General features: G+C 31.1%; 1 protein-coding gene across 6 annotated transcripts in view; it reads left to right on the top strand.

Annotated features, from left to right (window-relative positions):
- Positions 1–22,459, top strand: part of LOC129972712 (LHFPL tetraspan subfamily member 2 protein-like) — a 159,734-nt gene extending 137,275 nt beyond the window's left edge. For all 6 annotated transcript variants that reach the window (XM_056086947.1, XM_056086946.1, XM_056086945.1 and 3 more), the window contains 3 exons: positions 13,674–13,925; positions 15,211–15,324; positions 19,531–22,459. In XM_056086947.1, the coding sequence (XP_055942922.1) occupies positions 13,674–13,925; positions 15,211–15,324; positions 19,531–19,673 (509 nt within the window). In that variant the 3' untranslated portion in view covers positions 19,674–22,459. The remainder of the gene's footprint in view (positions 1–13,673; positions 13,926–15,210; positions 15,325–19,530) is intronic.
- Positions 22,460–22,854: the final 395 nt, after the last annotated feature.

Raw genomic sequence — 22,854 nt, 5'->3', positions numbered from 1 at the left:
TTGCTGAAATTGTTACGAAATAATAACCTGCGCTAACAAAATAGCAGCTTTTAATTGTTTTGAAATTGGAGCTGTTAAAAGAGTTTATTTAATCCATTTCCATCCATCCATAATTTTCCATTGCAACTTTCATGGATCTTATATTAACTTGATGGCCACAGTCAGACTTGACACGATTTTCCCACTCATTAGATGTATAATGCCAATATTGTTTAATCCACCACAGCCTCTTTTTTTTATTTTCCTAACCAAATTGAGAAAACTCTACTTGGCCATTGACTATAAAAACAAATTTCTTTTATAATTCTTTAGTTATAGAATACGGAATTTCTCTTTGACGATGACTGTTACTTGCATTGCGATGTCATTTGTTGATGTTTCTTGCAAATGTATTCGAAAAATCCATAAAAAGAACATAAAACATTAAATAAAAAAAAAATCCATATTACATTTTAAGATTTGATTTTCGATGTACGTTGCATCATCGCAGTGATATCTGTGTAGCAAATATCATAGCTATAGAAGCGATAGATTTGTATAGGTTTTCGCAAACCATATATAAATACGTAGATATAATACGGATTTCTTTTTTTTGAAGCGTATTTTTCCCCTTTTTATTTATATACTTAAAACGAATATCAAAACGCTAACTTTTAAAATATAACTCGAGGGAAGTTAAACTTATTCAAATGTAGTGCTCCGGAAATATTCTCTTTTACTCAAAATTCTTCTCATCTAAACTAGGAAAGCCCTGCTTTGTGTTCCGTAATCAATTTACATATAAAAAAGCACAAAAACTTAAAAATTTTATTGTGATAACAAAACCATTGGCGAGGAAACGGAATTGGATTTCATTGTTTTTAGAAAACTTTCTGATGAGATGTAATTTTACTTTCAAAGGCGCCGTGAAAAATTCGCCTCGGGTAATTTTCGCCAAAGTTTCGCCGCACAATGGCGATCCTATTTAAATTCTCTTTATATGAAAACTAATTTATCTGCTGCCGCTTTCTAGTTATTAATAATTCTTTTGATACGCTTTGACGTAGTTTTAAATTACTTAGATATTCGGTAATGTGTTTCGTTTTGGGCTGTGAATCGGAAAGGATCTTCTTCAAATAAGGCATGATTAGTAATTAGCATCACCGAGAAAGGCTTTTATTGTTCTATTTTTCCGTTCTAAAGAGATTGAAATTTATTTGAAATTGGATTTTCGGACTTTTCTCAAAGACGAAAAAAAGCAAGTGATGAACATAACAAAGGTTACGTAATTTTGGGATGTTTGTGAAGTTAATGTCGTTACAAGGAAATGGATGACTTGGAAAGAAGGATTTATTCAAATTTAAAGGAATGATGCTACAATACTTGGTTAAAAAAAACTTTAAGCTTGAGAAAAGTATTTGGAATTTAAAATGAACTTTATTTAATAGAATAGAAAGGATTACATATTATTTTTTTCTATCCAAAATGCGTTTGAAAATGTGTATCTTTATTCGGAAAATAACTGTCGATTGGTAAAAAATAAATCTTCTACAATAGGTATTATTTTAAAAATTTAATTAAAACACCAACTAAATTTATAGAGATAACTTCATTTTTAAACTTTTATTTGCATCAAATAAAGAAACTGTAAACATTAAAATAATTAGGAAAAACAATTAACCAGGAGTCCAGTCAGACCCACAGCGCGATTTCGAAATTTTCCATTTTATACGAAACTAATGACCCGTTAACATGTTTTAAATGTCGTTTGCCATTCTTCTTGCTCTACTTTTGAGACAAATGGAAAAATTAAAATTGCATTATGTGAGAAATCTTATGGCAGATTTTGTCAGTCAAATCCATTGAACTGATTTCGATAAAAATTGTTCCATGAAAGTTCATGATCTCTAGATATATAAAAATTGGATAAATTTGTATATTAGATATTTTATTTAATATCTAAGACAGACGGATTCTTCAGTTTTTTTACCCAAAAAGATTATACAGCGAAGTAATGTTTGGAAAAAATCTTTCGAAAATGGACGGTAGTTAGTTCACTGATTTCATATGAGATGCGACCATTGATGTCATCAATTTTAAGTACCCTTTAGATGTTCTTAGTTTTAAGTAAGTAATATTAAGTGAGTGTTGGATCGGGATGATTCTTTGTTTTTGACAATTATTTTAGATATATTGGTGATGAGTGAACAATTGGGCGGCGAAGGCGATTAGTGTTATCTTTATTTTCTTGCACAAATTTAACTAATATTCCTTTGTAATTTCTCACTTGATTACTTTCGGAATGCATGTTGCGGAGTGAAAGTTTCTTGTGGACTGATTAGTTTTCGTTTATTTATAATCGTTTCGTTTATATATTATATGTTATATTCGTTTATATATTACGTATATGTTATTTTAAATTTCTCATATGCAAAGTTTGCAAAGAGTTCACCATTTCGATGAATCCTCAGATTTTTAACTTTTTGAAGTCTGCAAATATCATGGTTGCATTTATCGTGTTTATAGACACGCTAGCAGAAAGGGCAAAAATAAAATATACTGGTCATATTAAATTTGTTTCTGTGAGATTTTGAATGAAATCCGACAAAAAAAAAGTGTGTGTGTGGCCGTTTGTATTCGTATGATCACTGCATGCGTGTATGAATTGAACAGGGCATACGCATAGCATTAATAATTAACAAATTAATACATTGCTATTGGATTTTAAGGGGAAACTGTCGATAGAAACTTTGCGTGAACAGACTAAGTGAAAAACGTGATGAGCTAAATAGATGGAATTTGGGGTTTGATGTCATTGCTAAAATTTGCTGTTCAATATCAAATTGTGGTCCTGAAAGATTTTTAGTCTGACTATCTATTTGTTCTTGAGTTTCTGTTCTTCTTTTGTGCATAGTTCTAAAATTAAACAAACTGAAGCGTTAAGCACCCTGTCAGTCATCGGTTATTGACACGGAAGTTCGAATCATGTCTGTCATTGGCGACTGACGGTGTGCATTCATTTCTTACCTCGCCAGTCATCGTTGACAGGCAATATAAGTTTTGCTCAAGGTGCGTTAACCACTGTTGACTGATGACATACATTTTAAAAAATTATATCCTTTTAATAATAATTTTTATCTAATGATAAAAAAAATCGTAGTGTCTGCTATCGTAGTAATCGGCAGAATAATAAATGTATTTGTCTATGGTGCTATGAAATCTTACTCTTCAAAAATGTAATTAGTTTTGATTAATTACTTTCTTTTATATGAAATACTAGCCGCCTTTGGCGACCAGCCGGTTCACCAATCTTAATGTTCGTTAAAATTTTAATAATTAAATATTTTATGCAATTTCTACTTTAATAGCTTCTTCATCAAAATATTTTAAAACTTCAAATTTTGATTATCATATAATTCATTCACAATATTATAAAGGCCTTCAGTCATAACGTAATATGTATCTCTCTCATTTTCTGTTAGCACCCGTAGAATTTATGCTTTAAATTAAAGTGGAAAGAATTTATCTTCAATTAATATAATAATATTTTTTACTGAAACAAAGCATTTTTTTATAATCTGATTACTGAAAATAGAGTCACTCAGCGTTTACACTTTATGGGCACTAAAGAATATCTTTTTTAATTTATGTAATATCTCAAGAGTTGGTCAACAAAATTTTCTTAGATTCATTATGAGCAGATCGATTAATTTACAATGTTTAAATTTAAATGCATCAAACACTAAGAAAATAAAACGAATCGTTTAAAATAAACGGTTGAAAACAGGTTTTAAAAAAACTACTTAAAAATCGATGTACTTAAAACTATAAGCATATACAAAAAATATATAACTAACATAAATACAATTTACTTACAAAAGCATGCAACTAACCCAAAAATAATTTAAATCATCCATTGATAACGTTGTCATGGCAACAATCAGAACAGAATGCGCATGCGTGAATTTTCTTCGCCGGTTAGTAACGCAAATACGTCATTTTTTCTACGCCAGTTGGGGTAACGCGATTCGGATTAGAAATTTTTAATTTCCTTTATTCTGTTTTATTTTAATTCAAAAGTACTTGAGAATGAATCTGAAAGAGTGATTCATTAACAATGTTTAATTTTAAATGCATCAAACATTAAGAAAATAAACAGAACCGATTGAAATAATCCGCCGAAAAATTTTAACCCTAGCCTGATTACTGTTGGGAGAAAAAATAACTGAAGCCTTTCTCGTTTGGCGCTGGGGATAATGGAAGATTTTTTTGGCGGAAAAGTTGGCGGTGGGGAAAATGGAAGATTTTTTTGGCGGGAAAGTTAGTTTTTAATTAATAATTAAAATTCTAATTAAAAATTCGAAAAAAGAAACCCCAGGTGCACATTCCCGACCTCTAAGGTATACTTGTACCAAATTTGATAGCTGTATGTCAAATGACCTGACCTGTAGAGCGCCAACACACACACACACACACACACACACACACACACACACACACACACACACACACACACACACACACACACACACACACACACACACACACACACACACACACACACACACACACACACACACATTGAGCTTTATTATAAGTATAGATATATAAAGAGCACGTACTATTGTTATTGTGAAAACATTCAAGAATGAAATTTTAATGAATCTACCCATTTCTTATCTTTCTGAATCAGAAAAGCAGATTTTCCGAATCATATCTGTCTGTCTGAATCAGATTACTAAAAAACACTTTAAGCTAGACATGTGAAATTTGGTATACGTTCTTTGCACAAAATTTGTAGCTTTCTATCAAATTTTGAACGAAATACATGTTTAAGAAATTTTCCCGAGTAAAAATAAACATTAAAATTACAAAATGTAAAAAGCTAGATAAGTAAAATTTGTCATCTATGATGCAAACCGGTATCAAATTTAGAATAAAACCCATCAAGGGGTTGAAAGTCTCTCGATCAGTAATTTTTCATGCATGTAAACTCAATAATTCAAAATTGTAACAACTTAATTAAATAAAATATGGATTGTCTTCTTGTGACTAATATTGTAGTACCATGCTAAATGATGGTTTCAATAGTTTTGAAAAATATAATCAGAAATGCATTTGATTTCTAGTTTTTGTGTTTTAATGATTATTAGTCAAAGACGAATCGATGGATCCAGTAAAATGCTAACTTCACCCCAAAGATTGAAGTTTTCTAACTATTACTCGTCAATGTCATTTAAAAAATCAAGTAACATTGTATTCATTGGATTTTACCCTATATACATTCCCTTCCAGAATATTCCAGTAATAGCGAGCTTTGGTTGAATTACTTGTTGTCAATTATTTATTATTTTTAACTACTGCAACATAAACAACAATACTGATTGAAATGTTTACGAGTTGCTCTCTTTAGTAGAATTATAAACATTTTTCACAAATTTAATATATATATATATATATATATATAAATATCTGTAATATAATTTTTCAATTTTTTAAAATTTATTTTTGACAATTTAATTATATTAACCCTTGGGGGTTCATTTTATTGGCTATTTTAATGTATCTGTTTAATTATTTTAAGATTCGTAGGTACATTTTATTGGCTTTTTTAAAGTATCTGTTTAATTACAACCTTAACTTTTCCTATCAAATGAGTAGCCTTTTATATAAACTCGAAAAATCGATGCTTCAACTTCGCATGCGTGATATAGCGACATTATTTTGTGGCCAACCTAACAATTCAAAGCAATAAAAAAGCTGTTATGTGTTTTTTCCATGTCAAAGCTCAACTCTACATTTATAGAGTGTTGCCTTTTAGGCATCACGCAAGTGGCATTGGAAGAACCTGTCGGGAAAGGAGACCAATCTGCTAATCTTACCTCCTATTAATATACTGATCATTAAATCGAAAATTAACTGCTGACTTCCCATCTTCATACTTGAGTTTCACAGTAGAATACATTTCTAATAAGCTTATGCTCTTTACCGATACAATTTGTCAAAGGATATGATAAAAAAAAATCATTCTTTTATTTAAATAGATACTGCATTTCGCAACCTAGATTACCAACCCATACATTTCACATTTCTATAGCAAAATTACTGACAGGGAAATATAATAGAATTCCGTAACTCTTACAAAATACTGAGATGAGATATAGTTTTAATTTCAAAGGGACCGTAAAGATTTTGTCTGGTATAAATTTTCGGTGATCTTTTTCCATCGCAGAATGGGGCTGCGGTGGCCTGGTAGTAAGGTATACCGGAGAGTTTCAGGTTCAAGACCCGATTACACCGAAGAACCGTCGTGTAAGCGGGTCTGGTGTATGTTAAATCCATCGAGGCAAACTTCCTCCCGCTGGTGTGGTGTGGAAGTTAGGAGAGGGGTTACCAGCTCAGATGTTGTCCTCGTCATCTAACCTCGGTTCAAAATTTAGAGGTCTGTCCCAAAGTAGCCCTAGTGTTGCTTTAAAGCAGGACGTTAATATAATTAAACTAATCCACCGCAGAATGATAATCCTGTTTAAATTCGCCTCAAACGAAAATGAACTTATCTGCAGTCGTTTGCTATTTTTTATAATTCTTGAAATATCCTTTAATGTTACCTTTAATCATTTAGATTTCTTCATTTTTTTGGATTGTTTCTCAAAAGAATCTTCTTTGAATAAATCATGAATAGTAATCAATTCAAAGGACTTCATTGTTCTATTTTTTAAGAGTAGAAATATTGAAATTAAATTGCTGCCGTTTTGATCTTTCAGTGCCATCGTTTATGGACGTAACAATGATGCATAGTTTTGAATGTTTGCCAAAATTAATCTCTATTTATAATGAAAATGAATGTGTGTGTGTTGGCTCTCTACTGGCCAGACCGTTTGAACTATATCTACTTCATTTGTCACATGTATACCTTGGAGGTGATTAATGTGCGACTTGCAGTAATGTTTGTTAAATTTTAAATAGAATTTTAATCATTTAAAAATCAAGTGAAATTTCTGCGTTTTTTCGTAATAATTTCTGAAAATAGTATCGCACAAAAATAATGTTTACATCAAGTTGAAGTTTATATATATATAAGCTTCATATATGTATATATTATAAACTTGATGTACACGTATATATATATATATATATATATATATATATATATATGTGTGTGTGTGTGTATAATGATATTTTAATATCTAATTTAATCCAAATTAATTTCCTAAATTTTTGCCCAATTCGGCCCTTGTCGGAGTGAATCTAAAGTTTTATCTTGTTTCCTGATCCCATTCCACGTATGAAGCTGTGTAAAAATTACTGCGCCATCAGTTCCACGTGTCTAGCGAAAACGATCCCCCAGTTGCCCTTGTCAAAGCTCAACACGTGTATTCAATCGCCACGTGGCCCATGTTATATAAATAAGACTAGTAATCATTTGTTTCGTCCCTTCCTTACTTACTCCGCGCTGTTGTGGACGCGTTCTGTCCCTGCCTGCTTGTAAATAAATTGCCTTCCCTAAATGGATTAAATGAATTTAAAATTTCTCATCTATGTCTTCGAACCTGCAGTCTGCACCAACCAAAATATATATATTTAATGATACTAATGTTCTAACGTGTAAATTAAGTTTCTATTTTCAATAAAATTTTAAAAGATATTTTGTATTGCGAAAATGTATTTTGCACAAAATAAAAATAAAATTTAATCTGCACGAGCACGTTACGCATGCATGAGAAAAAAGTAGTATTTTAACAACGTGCTACATGTGATTTTGAAATTTTAATTAGAGCTTCAATTAATTGGAAAAATAATCTGAATGTTGACGTTAATCCGGATAACTTCCAAAAATATTGTTTCATAAAAATAAATTTTACACTGTTTCAAAATTTTCTTTTTAATGATAATAATTTAATAATTGTGCATATTTCCACTCAGTTACGAAAATTAAATCACTAGTTTCTTTTTTTGAACGAAAAATTATTGAAATGTGAAACTAAAAATCGGCATTTAGGAAAGGACCTTATAATGCGCACTGCTTAGGGCCACAAATGTGTTCACATCAATAACAAACAGATTTGATCCATGTGAATATATATGAGAATGCTTTGTTCTTATCTAGATTAGATTAAAACATGGAGATATATTCTATTTTTTTTCTTCACGATTTCAATATTTTCTCTTTTTACAATTTCGTATGCAAAGAATTAAAAATTATAAAACTTGTGGGTTTTCATAAATATGATCTTAAATTTTATCCAGAATTATAATTTTCAATCAGCAATATTTAAATTATAGTTAAAACTTTTCTCCAAGTAATTAACTCTTTGCACTCGACATATGATATTCGGTTGACCACTTACTTTTTGCAGCAACTCGAACAAAAATGTTTTCGAATTCAAAGGATTTAAAATACTAACTATTTCTATGTAGACAAATTATTGAAATTTCATATATCCCTTTTATCTCTCTGCTATTCATTCCTTGACTTTGATAGAGACATTCCGAAAGTGCTTTGCATGCAAAAATACTTTACATTGCATACATTTTCAGCAAAATAAAAGCAAGGTCAAAGTCTGCCGCATTCTAAATAGGCCTTCTGCCAAACGGCTTGTATTTTCTTTTGTATTTTTTCTCTCTGGACCGTTGCCAACACTCATTTAATAATTACAGCCGAAATAACGTGAAAACTAAGTTTCTGAAAGCGAAGGGCAACAAAGAAGCATAAAACAAGCGTGATTAATTGTGTCCAATGATAAACTGTTGGATGGTGCAAGTGATTAGCGTTTTTTTTATAAGTTAATGCGTGATGAATAGGTTGGAAAAAAACGTCTTTTATGATACGATTGTAAATTTAGAAGGTTCACAAGTAATTATCAAACACAATACGTAATAAATCTTGCTTTTATGAAACTGGAATATATTATGTGTGGATGATTATTTAAAAAAAAAGAATAAAAAGTGATTATTACTTAAACTAACACCGTATCATGTTTTCTTTCTTTATTTTATGTTGGAAAAGAAAATCGCAATGTTTCTAAAATTGGATTTATTACTTGACTGAAGATTAATTGCATTTGTTGCCCAATTTGTGACAATTCACGGTGAAATTCTCAGTGATATTGACTAATTCGTATTTAAAATAGCAATAATAGTATGTTAAAAGATTGTCATAAATCGCGCAATTTGTTCATTTTCCTTATTGCAGCAACCATATATGAATATTTTCTATATTACGATTCTTTTTCTTTCCATCTTCAGTTGGGGCTCTCCACACCGTAGAAAGTGTAGCTATTCTTATCTTTTCACACGGAGTGCGGGAACGTATTAATTTCAGCAATTTTAGAGCCCGTGTAACATTAGTTAAATAAAAAAGGTGGAATTGGATAAGAAAATAAAAGAACAGTTTAGAATTAAGTTAATATGGGTTAAATTAAGATAAAACTTTGGAAATTTCGAAGGAGAAAGTGTATGTGCATGTCGACACTATGCAGGGCATACAGATGGAACTGGATTTATCAGATTTGGTAAAAATGAACCCTTGAGAGTGGGAATACACAAATGGAGCGTAATTGTGCAATTGTAAATAAAATTTTAATAATTTAGAAAAAAGCCATTTTTTTTTTGCTCGATAACCTTGATAACGATAAGATTGCATATGTTTGTAAACCTTGCATTATACTTGTTGGCACATAATGAATTAGAGCTTAAAGTCAAGCTCTAATATTTAAGAGTAAAAAAAAAACATCCATTAATTAGAATTTTGTTGACGTTATTTGATAAAAATGCAAGAACGGAGAAATGCCCGTTTCTCTATAGCTAATCATTATGAATTATAACAATAAATTTGTTAAAGGCAGCTTTTGAAGCTTGTTTATTAATGAACCAAAAAATAACATTATTTTAATCTTTTGCGGTTTTTATTTGTCGTTAATAAATAATTCATTGTTGTGTGTTTTATAGAAACTTGAAATTGAGTTTCACTAAATTCATTGCTAGATGGCGCTATGAATATGAAATCAGACTTTAATTACTTTACGTGATTAACGGACAATTAAGCTCAGGAAATGCTAAATTCTTTTATCATTATATTAAGAGCATGTAATTCTGACTTATGAGCATTAGAAGGAAAAACTGCTTATGAGATTTTATCTTTTAGAAGCATGAAACTTTCTTTTTATATAAATACTTGGTAATATATTGCAGTTGTAGAATTTCGCTTTGTTCAGGAAGTTTATAAAATGCTCATTTTCTGAAGTTGTAAAGTATCTAACATTTTAATTTTGTAATAATTTTTTCTCCGTTAGTGGGTTTCTTCAATAACGTATTAAAAATTTTTCCTTTATATTCTTCAAACTTAAGCTTGTCTAGATATTTTTTTTTATGTTTAAATAAAAAAAGGTGGATTAGTATTCAATTACAATAAGATCATACGCTCTTTTCGTTCGCATAATATAAAAAATAAAAAGATATGCAAATTTTCATTTTCAGTTGTTGAGATGAGATATCTGGAAAAATTAATCTTGTTAAAAATATTTAATGGAAAAAGTTTCTATAATTACCTGAAGAATCTTGAAAGAAAATAATGAGCGTAATAACGGATATTAAATAAATACCCTTCAGACTGAAAATGGATGCTAGTTTCGCGATAATTCCATAAACAATCCGATAATTACATATTTGGAATGTTATTTCCGAGCAAACGATTAATTCCACCTTTAAAAAAAAATAATTATCACATCAAAACGATTATTATCGTCTGCTTGCTGAAATGTATCATCTTTCAGATAAATAATTATTTTCTTTTGAAATTATGCTTCTTAAGGATCAGACATTTTTTTTGTCCTTTATTTTAAGAAAACGTTATTTACTCGGCTGAAATTGATTCATTAATTATTTTTATTCCATCAAGCGGATTCAGCAGTTTATAATGAAAGAAACGACACGAAGTCTAGACTTAATTAGATTTATCTTATTCGATCATTTTTCATCCATTAAAATTTTATTTTATACATGACTGGACTTGGAATTAAAAATCTCGCTTTGTTTGAAATAAGTTTTCCTTAAGAAGATCATATGCTCTTTTTTAATCATTTAAAACATAATTTATTTCAATTCTTATCTTTAAAAAAAGACGTGACTGTTTTGAAAATCATAACACTGCAAGACAAAATTACGAAAGGATATGAAATTGAAATGATCAAATGCTTAATTATATTTAGTATTGATGTCATGATAGTCTAAATTTTTAGATTTTAAATATCTATTGCATGTTAACACTGATTTAATCTTAGATAATGTATACTGTCTAAAAACATCCTTTTAACATATTAGCCCACGTGTGACTCATAGCTTTCTAATTATATAAAGCTTTCTCAACTTTATTATATTTAACACTTAGACTACGCATTTATTTGAAACGACTTTAGTATTTGAAGCGCATGTAATTTTTTGAACATGTAAAGGTAACTTTTGCGTAAGAATTCATTCATTTATTTCTTATTATTAAGAATATGTACTGCTACATGATACTGAGATAACTTAAGCTAATTTGAATTTTTTTAAAAATGAAACATAAATTCAAACAAATACGGAACTTTCTGATACGTCAAATGTACCCAAAAGGTTAAGAGAAAGGAAAGAGGGAGGGGTCATCTAGTTAGACATATGATTCTAATCCTAAGCATGAATCATGGCAACGAATGTATTAACGCTGATCATTATATAGTTTTATATAAAATATTTAAAGATGACTATTGTTTTCAGACTTTTGTAAGGATATATAAACAAAATTAGTATTCATTATTTTGCTGTATTTTTTAATAAAGTTTAACATTTTTCTGAAGTGCGGTCACCAGTGTTGTCACAGCACTAATAGGACAATTTTATTACAAATAAACGTATATTATGTTTCTTTCAAATAACACTCACAGGCCAAATCGCAGCAAAATGCACAAGGGCCACGCCGTCCGTCTTATATTGTGAAATACATAACGAATGCTACTGGCAGTACTGAATGATAGGCCAAAGATCAATCTACTTGAAGGTAACCGATATCTTTTACGGTGCAGTTGACTCTTGGCGACCTTCTTGGCGAAAAATATACAGGGTGGTCAAAAAAAAAAACTTCCCCTATATATGAAACCCCAGCGGCCTATCCGCTCAACCAATCGAACCAAAAATTCAGACATGGTTGTTTGAAGGTATGCGCTGGAGATTGTGATGATTCTTAACAACGCAGAGCTCACGGTTACGGTTACAGTGAGAGAATTTTGAAATTTTCGAATGGCAACACCCACTTTTTCCTTTTGCAAATTGATCAGCGTATTGAAAAACCACAAATGGCGTTGGAACGATTAGCGTGTGACGAAAATTGCCGCCATAAAGCATATGCAAAGAAGAGCATTATAAAGGACTAATGACAATACAGAGAGGAAAGAGAAAAAAAGTTTTTATTGGAATGGAAAGTTATAATTACAGGTTTTCGACGTGTTCATCTTCGCAGGCGACAACGCATTACATTCCGGAGATTGTGGACAACAATGCCGAACGTAACATGAAAGGAGAAATCTGCATAATTTCACGTGTTATCGCATCTTGCAATTCTGACACAGTTGCAGAATTCCGTTATTCCTGAATTGCAGCAACGAAATATCATTAGGGACATTGTATGGATGCAAGATGGGGTTCTTCCACACGTCGCCCAATGTTTTCGATCAGTGCTGCAACAACACTTTGGTGATAGAGTCATCTCTAGTAACTTCGCAGTTTCGTGTCCACCGCGATCCCCTGACTCACTCCTATGGATTTCTGGTTCTGGGGTTATCTGAAATCTAAGGTGTACACGCCTGGTCCACGAGATATGTCAGAATTGTAAGATGCTATAACACGTGAAGTTATGCAGATTCCTCCTTTCATGTTACGTTCGGCATTGTTGTCCACAATCTCCGGAATGTAATGCGTTGTCGCCTGCGAAGATGAACACGTTGAAAACCTGTAATTATAACTTTCCATTCCAATAAAAACTTTTTTTCTCTTTCCTCTCTGTATTGTCATTAGTCCTTTACAATGCTCTTCTTTGCATATGCTTTATGGCGGCAATTTTCGTCACACGCTAATCGTTCCAACGCCATTTGTGGTTTTTCAATACGCTGATCGATTTGCACAAGGAAAAAGTGGGTGTTGCCATTCGAAAATTTCGAAATTATCTCACTGTAACCGTAACCGTGAGCTCTGTGTTGTTTAGATTCATCACAATCTCCAGCGCATACCTTCAAACAACCATGTCTGAAATTTTGGTTCGATTGGTTGAGCGGATAGGCCGCTAGGGTTTCATATATGGGGGAAGTTTTTTTTTGACCACCCTGTATTTAAATAGAGACTGTTGAGAAAAAATAAGAAACTTAGTCTCCCAATGTTAAATCATTAAAAGATAACACCAATTATTGTAATTAGCTGGACATATCCATTCTTGTTACCAGTAGTAAATTTACAAGTCACATCAATTGATAGACAGAGCATTAATAGCAGCTTTTAGGGGATCAGATCAGATCAGATCAGATCACATTTTTTTTTCTGCAGAGGAATTATTATCGAAATACCGATATGTATACCAACATCATATCTCGAGAGTAAAAACTATATTAGTATGACATCTATATATCCTTCAAGAGTTGTAGTTATAATGGTTTCTTTTCCCATTCTACCAGGTCTGTACAATGGTTGCATCAAAGTACACGAGATCGAGCAGCTGTTCACGGAAAATTGCGCCCCCTTCGTGACGAGCTTCAGCATGTCCTCCGAGGACTTCCCCAACTTCTGGAAGGCCGCCCTGGTGCTCTTCGTCTGCGGCCTCGGCCTGCTCTCCTTCACGCTGCTCACCTCGCTTTCCTGCTGCTGCATTCGAAGTGTCTTCAGGAAATCCGTTTTCACGGTCTCCGGCACCATTCAGGCGATAGCAGGTGAGTGGCGAGTAGTCCTTGTAAATCATCTTCTGGTATTACCAATGGCTTGCAAATCGCTGTGATAAAAAAGAACCGAGAGTGGTAACAGAAAACAAAAGATATTAGTTTAGTGGTCAAGATTTAATCCAACGCCTTCAAAGTATTTTCTGGTTACAGTAAACTTCTACCAATGTTTATTCCAATCATCAAAACATGTCTTAAATTCATTTTTGCGAAACCTCTTTCGAATTATTTGCGATTTTTCATATATCGATTTAAGTTATTCAAAACAGGACCAGGAGAAGAAAATTCCAACCATGGAAGAAAGTCAAAGTCGCAAGATGCTTCATCATTTGGATATATGTGTAACTATATTTATAGACTTGTTGTTGTTGCGTACAGCCGACCACCCCGCCACCACTGAACGTAGCAGTATCGACAGGATTTGTTGTGGCCGACTGCTATCCTGAGCATTGTCCATCCTTCCATTGACCGATTTGTCAAACTGACATTCTCCTCGAGGTAATTGGCCACAAAGTGGTCAATTACTGTCCTTCTTCCTTATCTACAAACTCTCAAATAGTTGGTAAAAAACTGACAATTTGTATATTTATAGACTGTATGGTTAAAAATTCTTGAATAATAAGTGCGCTGTGAGAAGGTGCATTATCGTGATAAAACCTTGAATTTTCTCACCACATTTCAAGCTTTTATCTACAATTTGCTTCTTGAAAACTGTGCAAAACATTTAAATAATAATCTTTATTGACTGTTCTGGTCAGTTAATAAAAATTCCTAAGAATAAAAACTCTACAATCAAAGAGAACAGTCATTACTTTAATTTTTGAGCGATTTAGACGTGGCCTTTTCGGTCTTGCTTTATTTTCAAGAGCCATTAATTTTATTGTTGAGCTGTTTCTGTATGAAAAGCATGTATCTGAGTTTAATAATAATACTTTAATAATAATAAACGGTAGTAATACGTTTTAGAAAGGAATTTCTCAGGCCGCTTGATTGCAAGATTGTTTTTAAAAGAACTCGAGAAGCGATGCATCGAAATCCTAAATTATCTTTAAAAATTATTTAGTAGGAATAAATTGGTTTAGGAGCCTGTTCAGAAATGACTCTTACTGTCATATAATCAGCAGAAAGCCCCCATTCTCTAACCTAGCCGTTATCTTGAACATTAACCGAATTGGATGATCTATTACATCGCAGATCATTTACCATGGATTTTCTTTGAAATTTCAATTAGTATACCACAACTTGCTTTGACATATCCTGTGCTTATTATCTGTTGCAGGCATTCTGTTTCTTCTGGGCTTGGTGCTCTACCCTGCTGGATGGGGGAGCCGAAGGATTCAGATGGTATGCAGCAGTAGAGTAGGACCCTACTACATCGGGGACTGTTCCATAGGTGAGCAACGCTATCTTATTAAGTTTATGCTCAAAATTTCTTAGATTAAGCTTTCTCACGTACTCCTTAATAAGGATATTATCTCCCATTCTCACTACATAAATTTACGAATCTTGCTAAGACTGAACAGCCTATGAGTGCTCGTATCTTTTACTATCAGAATTCAGGAAATAAATCTTTTGCTTTGATGTCCAGAGAAGAAAACCAAATATGCCTTTCTTTTCAACGGGTTCAAATTAAGATTTGACACAGTACTGCAACTGTAGTCACAAGATCAAATTTCATTTATTGAAGTCGTTGCATTTATATGCATGCAAAAGTTAAGACCGACAGACAGTCAATCATTCGACATAGAACCTATATTTTAGATGCTAAACCTAACTCTTTAAGTTTTGCCATTATCGTGTTCTCTTGTATTGGGGCATATTTCATAAAAATATGCCCAAAATGCAATAAGGTAATAGAAATATGTTAAAATTATTTTTGTATATATTATGTAATATTTACAGAAGGTGCCCGAAGCTGTGAACATTTGCCAGTACTCATGTCACATTGCTCTGTTATATAGAAAGGAGCATATTTATGAGCATTACCGTTAGAAACTGATATTTGGGCTGTAAATTCCATGTTACTGTCAAATGGAATTTCATAAGAAATATTTATTATACCCTGTACCTAAAAAATAGAAAAAAAATTGGGAGATAAATCTAGTGTTAACGTACTTTTATATTCGGACATAGTGGTAACTATTTATTTTGTAATCACTCAGTTGCAGGTTCATTTTTCTCTGCTGGGATGAATTTGAGATTCAGGAAATTCATACCGATTCTTGTTATTTCCGTAAAGTCAACTTGCGAAGTAACTGTCGGATAAAGTAATCGGAAAAATTTAGCATATAAACAGAAGTAGTAAAAAATCTCATACATATTAACAGAATGTTTAGGAAATAAAAAAGGAAATATTATTTGTAGTACATTAAATGTAGAAATTTTGATTTCTTTCAATGGGATCTGCTTTATCCATAATGTTCACGAACATTCAAATCAAAACTAATGCCTAAAATCGGATTGAAAAAAAAAATAGTGATCCACTTATGGAAAAAAATGGATTACCGAATACAATATTTGAAAAAAAAAAACACTTCGTCTATAACGTGAAGGTAGAATATAATGAATCAGCAGAATATAGTGAAAATTGCAGACCTCAGTTCATTGATCCTTGCTTTAAAACAGCATAAAATCGTAAATGAAACGTGAAATTTACGACTCCTTAACTAATTTTTATTGTTGTTAGTTTATATTTGCGCAGCTAAAAATAAACAAACCTGTCTGAATTGCTAGATACCTAAGCAAAATTTGAGATTTAACATCGCCGGGGATATTTTTAAATTCCGTCCAGTATTACAGATGGCGTTGAACAATTATATGTACTAAAATAATTATCTGAACTTTAAAGAAAAACTTGGATTGTTGGGGTTTTGGTGTATTTTCTTAAGAGAGTAACTCTACACCCAAATACAATTTTTTAAAAAAAATCTAGTTAAGAACTTTGACACAATTATGGATATATACATATCTGCAACTTTGTTATAAAAAAACTAATACGTAATAATATAGTTTTTATATTGTAATATAAAAACTATAAAATTGACATGCTATATTTAAATAGCATTGAAGTTTAATAATGTTTAAATAGCATGTCAACTTCCACGGAGATATGTTGTTCTTTTGAATTAAAAAGATCTAAAAATTACAAATTTCTTCGATATTTGTAAAAAGTGTTTTTGAAAGACTGCAAAATTTTCTTTATGTAGTCATTATATACGAGACAAAAGACAAATAATAAAGCTTAAGCGAACGAGAAGGAGTGTAGAACAATGGAAAAATCTATAGTCAACCAAGCACAGATGATTTTTTTTTTCATTGCAAATTCTTTTGTTTATAACTTTTTCACATCTCTTTTTAAAAGCAATTTTGCAACCTCTTTTGTGAGAAAACAAAAAGTCTTTGAAGGATACAAATTATTATTCGGTTTGGTTTAATGACATTAGGAGGAAAAATTGTTTTTCAGCCACTATTTGGAATTTTTATCCAATAGTTTGAAACCATGTCTCTATCTTTTGAAACTGTATAGAAAGCTTGTATTCTGAATAGTAAAGGATTGTTATATTATAAAAAAATAGCATTCTTCCTTTTTGATTAACTTTTTTAACAAGGAAATTATTCTATTTAAAGTATTCTATAGAATTATTCCACTTATGAATTTTATTAAAGAGAGATGTACATGCTACTTAGCTATAAATTAATTGAATAATTTTGTTTTATATTAGCTTTGAAAGAACAGATAAACTTTACAGTTTCAATCTGTATGATCAATAAATTCAATAACAAGCGAATTATTTTTATTTTATAATAAAATTTTTAGCTAATTGTTTGGTATGTGTCCGCTGATTTTTGATATAAACTGAAATTAAAAAAAAATTACATGAAAGAGCAATTGTTTTCATTGTATTCACTCATTTACATCAGGTCATATTTTAGAAAAAAAAAATGCACTATTTCATTTCCTTTTAGCAATTTTTTAATGATAGTCAAAAATCCTAACATTTTTTTTTCTCTAGCAAGTTTTGCTTAGTTCAGAATACATGTTAATCCACATGAAGAAAATATAGAAGATGAAAAAGTCGTTTTCAGCCAAAATCCGTCAATTTCTTCCGTTAGACGGAAGATATAATGTTGTCTAGCATTATTTTGAACTGTTCTGGTCAATATTCTGTTCCTAATTATCCATTTCGCTACTATGTTCAAATGAATTGATTGGTTATGTGACTGAAGTTTTTATCACAATGCCATTCGAATCCCACTAGAACAGTGAAGGAATAAGCTGATTAACTCCTTGCACTTGAGAATTGAATCTTGGTCACTACTTTGTAGCGGCAAAGCGAACGAAGTTAGTGGAATTCTGAGTCCTGAAATGCAAAAGATTATTTATTGATGATTTACTCGAATATCTCAGTATCCATAACATGTCAACATTATTATAGAATTCAACCTTTTTTTTTTTCCTACTTATTATCTGTTTCAGAAATTTTCTTTGAGCAATATAGGACATGTGATAATCCATTTATTAAAAATTCCATTTGAATTAATGGAGAACACAAACATCAAAGTCGTCGAAGCCAATGTTATTAAAGGGTTATGAGAAGCCCAAATCTAATTTTTTAAATCTCTCTGCTATAACAGATGGTAAAAGCATTGGCTATTTTTCATCAACGCCTTGATCTAGTCTTCATCAACAGAGAATGGCTTATTAGAAGTTGCGATTTTAAATGGTATATTAGCCCTTTCTAAATTGTACCACGCACAACACATTTGCACACAATTCATGTTGTTGTTGTGTTGTTACTTATGGCACTTGCCACGGACAAGCCCGCTGTTCGGAGACAACCGATATAAGCCTAAGGGGGAGCGCCTCTTGTTTTTATCGTAGAGCCAACTAGGGCCAAGAGTACGACTTAATTACATACACGTCACAACCCTTTTTACGGGGAGGACTTCATTCTCGCATTTCATTCACTCAACCACAGATCGTAATTTAGACCTGAATCAGAGAACGATCACCCCTGATTCAGTACCCCCAGTGGTATTACTCTCGACATGGAGGACTTTGTGACCACGACAGATTTATACGCGCGTCAGTCACCAAGCACGCAGGGAATCTTCGGCCGCCGGGGTTCGAACTCGCAACCAAAGGGACGCGAATCCAACGCTCTACGCTACCAACCAGGCTATCCCGGCCTCCAGACAATTCATTTACCTGCCATATTGTCTCCATAAATAGCATGTCTTTTTAGAAGTTGAAAAGGAATTCTTGATCAAAGGCTTCAAATTGTGATTCATACATATTTAAAGTTGAAGGTGATTATGCACAAATTTAGGCAGAATCAACATCTTTAAAAAATATCTTATTTCAAGGGTTGATATCAGCATTCAGCGATTCTCTGGTGACTCGCACGGACTATCTTAAAACAATGGAACAATCCAATTTAAGCAATAGATTTTGTTATTATGGTTACTAGTTGCTTGAATTTCCATGTATCAATAGTATAACAATAGAAATTCTAAGACAAGACATAATATGTAATTAAATCTTTGCAATGTTTTAATAAAATAAATCTATTTAAAGAATGTTCTTTCTTTCTTTCAGGCTGGACCTATTATCTTGCAATTGTAGGAACTGTTGTGACATTCATTTGCTCTTTACTTTCCATACAAGCTGAAGTCTCAACTTCGAGTACCAAAGTGCAAGAAGGCCTAATAGAAGGCAAAAATGTTATCTGTCTCATTTGATGAGTATCTCCAATGAACAGTTGTTGAACATTATTTGGTTTGTCTCTATCGACAGTGAAGTTGATGCCCATTTTTTTTTCTATCACTGCATTTAAGCTTCACTGAACAAACTTAAAAATGTACTCACCTGACAATCTTTCACTCCACAAAAAAGGGATTATGAAAGTATAACAAAAGCATACCGAAGAGAAAGAAGATAGTGTTTATTATACTTTTAACGCTAGAGTTCATTTTTGAAATTATCTTTTTCTTGTATAAAAAATGAAAGATACTAGTTATGTATTGATTAGAAACGTCGTTGGAGTACTTTATATTATGTACAGAACAATTAGATGTAAATATTGCAAGAGAAATTAGTTGTACCTTTTACTTTATTCAGTACTAAATCTTTATATAAAATTCATTTAACTTTTAAAAGTACAATGTTCTAAAGTGCCTGATTTTTGGAAAACAGTTGAAAGGCCACTTATAGGAGAAAAAAATCCAAGAAGATATTTTAAAATTGTATTGGAATTATTGTGGAATCATATTTCATACAACTAGGAATGAAAGAAAAGACTAAACCCCCTAAATATAAGGCGATACTTTTCCGCCAGTTTTCTCTTTATTTTCCATAAAGCCAAGTTAATCTGTACTTCGGCAAATCTTTTGTCAACTGATTCAAATGCATGCCAAATATAATTTGGCATAAGAGCAATCAAAATGCACTAAACTGTAAAAGTGTTGACAAAAATTCAGGCCAATTCAGAAGCATTATGTAGCTTTGTTTGATCCACTTTCCCACATTTTGGAGGATGGCGCAAATGCTTGGCGATCACAGTTATCGACCTGATGGAAAAGTATCTGCAAGGTATTTTAATCATTCTTAACAAAGAACAGATGTTCTGAGAAAAATGTTATGACTAGTTTGAGCCTAATTTCATTATACCTGACGTGAGGATCTTTGAAGGCTTAAACTTACGTTTTAAGACTTCTTTGTGATCAGGTTATATTAATTTATCTTGGAAGTTTTGAGCTAAACGATCAGGAATTTGTTACATAATTGTATTATCGTTACATATGTTTTATGTTATGAGAATCAGAATACAGAGCAGACAGTGCAGCTAGCGAATTTCAGATATTGCATGTAAATATGAGAGACTAGTTAAGGCATGAAATATTTAAATTGTGATACAACTTTTTAATATTACGCATGTACCTTCTTATTCAGATGCATATATTAAGGTAGATTTGAATGTCTTTTCTTCGAAGAAAAACGACACATTTCTTCTGAAACTGTTTATAGCTGTTTTTTGTGTACTGTTGTAATTGTGATGTTTGACAAAGTCTATATCTAAGATAACAATTGATCTGATTTTTAGTTTTAATAACTGTTGCTGTTTGAATTAATTAATTGACAGAAAATTTTTATACCGCAGAAAGTAATTTCTAACATAGAATTTCGCTTCATATTTATTATATGCACACAATTTTGTTAGTTTATTTAAAAATTTCTTTTAATTTAACTAAAAATATTATACATTACATTTTATTTTATTTAGCGAAAGTGGTTATTTTTCTTGAGAATTTAGTGGGGAAAATAGTCAATTTTGAAAGGAAATTAGGATGTTTGTTTAGAGTTCACACTAATCAATCCGGACTAACTAAACAAATCATAATCATTTATGTTTTAAACATGAATTCAATTAAAACCATACGATTGCCTCTAAGAATTTTGAAATTACCTATTGGGCCATGATCAGAATGGATATCTTGTTCATTGAGGTCTCCAGACCAATCATTGTAAGTTAATATATATCAAAGAAATAATTTATTCCATTTTTAAACAATTATTATTAAAAAATATACTAATATTTTTCGCATTTTTTTCTGTGGAATGCAAAGATAGGACTTGAATTATTTTACTACTGAAAGTTTCAGCATTAATGACCTTATTAAATAACATTGTCAGATAGACTAACTTAAAACACAAATTGGATTCTGACCCCCCCCCCCTGTCGGTTGTTGCATATAAATTCATCTGAACAAATTCTATTTCCTTTCAAATTATCGTCTGCTTCCTTTATAATAACGTGATAATAGTTTCTAATATTTTTGCAGGTTTTGATTTTTTTTTATAATAGAATAAAATATTGAACTATTCATTTTCAAAGTTTTATACAATTGCAAAATATTTTGGGCTTTTTTTTTTTTTTTTTTTTTTTGTGACAAAAATCTTTATTAGATCGATTTTCTAGTGTTCTTTAAAATTTTTAATGTTGAATATTTTGTATTTTTGTGCCATTTGAAAATATATTTGCCATGTACTAGTATAAAAACTTGTTTCTTCAAATGATCTTTAACCTTTTTGAAAGTAAAGGGATTTTTTGTTGCAATTTTAACTGTTTTTAATGATAAATTACAAAATATATTTATGTTCTGAAAATTAAAGTATTTCTGATAGATAAAACTTTAATATATTGGCTAATGTATTACACTAACCAATTTCTAAGATAATTTTAGTTTTTAATCATTTTAAATTGCAATACATTTAGCACATTAATTTCTAAGCTTTTTGATTAAAGAATTTTAAAACTTGAATTCGTCTTTATTTCAGTAATGCAAATAAACATTTAATGATTAATTTGCATAATTCCGATGTTGAAAGTGATTAATTTTTAAATAAATATAAAAAATGTAATTATTTATGCTGTTTGTTAAATGTAATAAAATACAAATAGGCGTCTTTTGATAAGCATGCATGTATTGTTTGCTATTTAGGTGTTTAAATGTTATGTTTCCGATGAATAAAGTATGTACATAACTTGAATTAAATAACTGATAAAACTCGTTTCTATTTATTATTTTACCCTGTCTTGAACATATTTACATTTATTAATATCATTCTTATTTAACATGGTTAAGAAAATTACACCAATTGAATTAATCTATTTCACTTTTTTAAAACGTTTGGGAAGAGCATTTGAGAGAACGTCAGAGAACAGCATTGAGATTAATTAATTTTCTTGTGTTTCGACAACAGAATTTAGAACAAGAAGGTAATTTAAAATTTGCCGATGTATGGAAAATTATTTGATTCTAGGAAATCTATTATTTTTCTTTTATATTATATATATATAAATATTATTTGTGTGTGTAATGATATTTATTAGTCTAATTTTAATGCTAATGAATTTTAAAT

Source organism: Argiope bruennichi, chromosome 6 (genome assembly GCF_947563725.1).
Source record: "Argiope bruennichi chromosome 6, qqArgBrue1.1, whole genome shotgun sequence".
NCBI classification, from domain to species: Eukaryota; Metazoa; Arthropoda; class Arachnida; order Araneae; family Araneidae; genus Argiope; species Argiope bruennichi.
The sequence above is the reverse complement of the archived record's forward strand: the minus strand, read 5'-3'. Positions and strand labels throughout refer to the sequence as shown.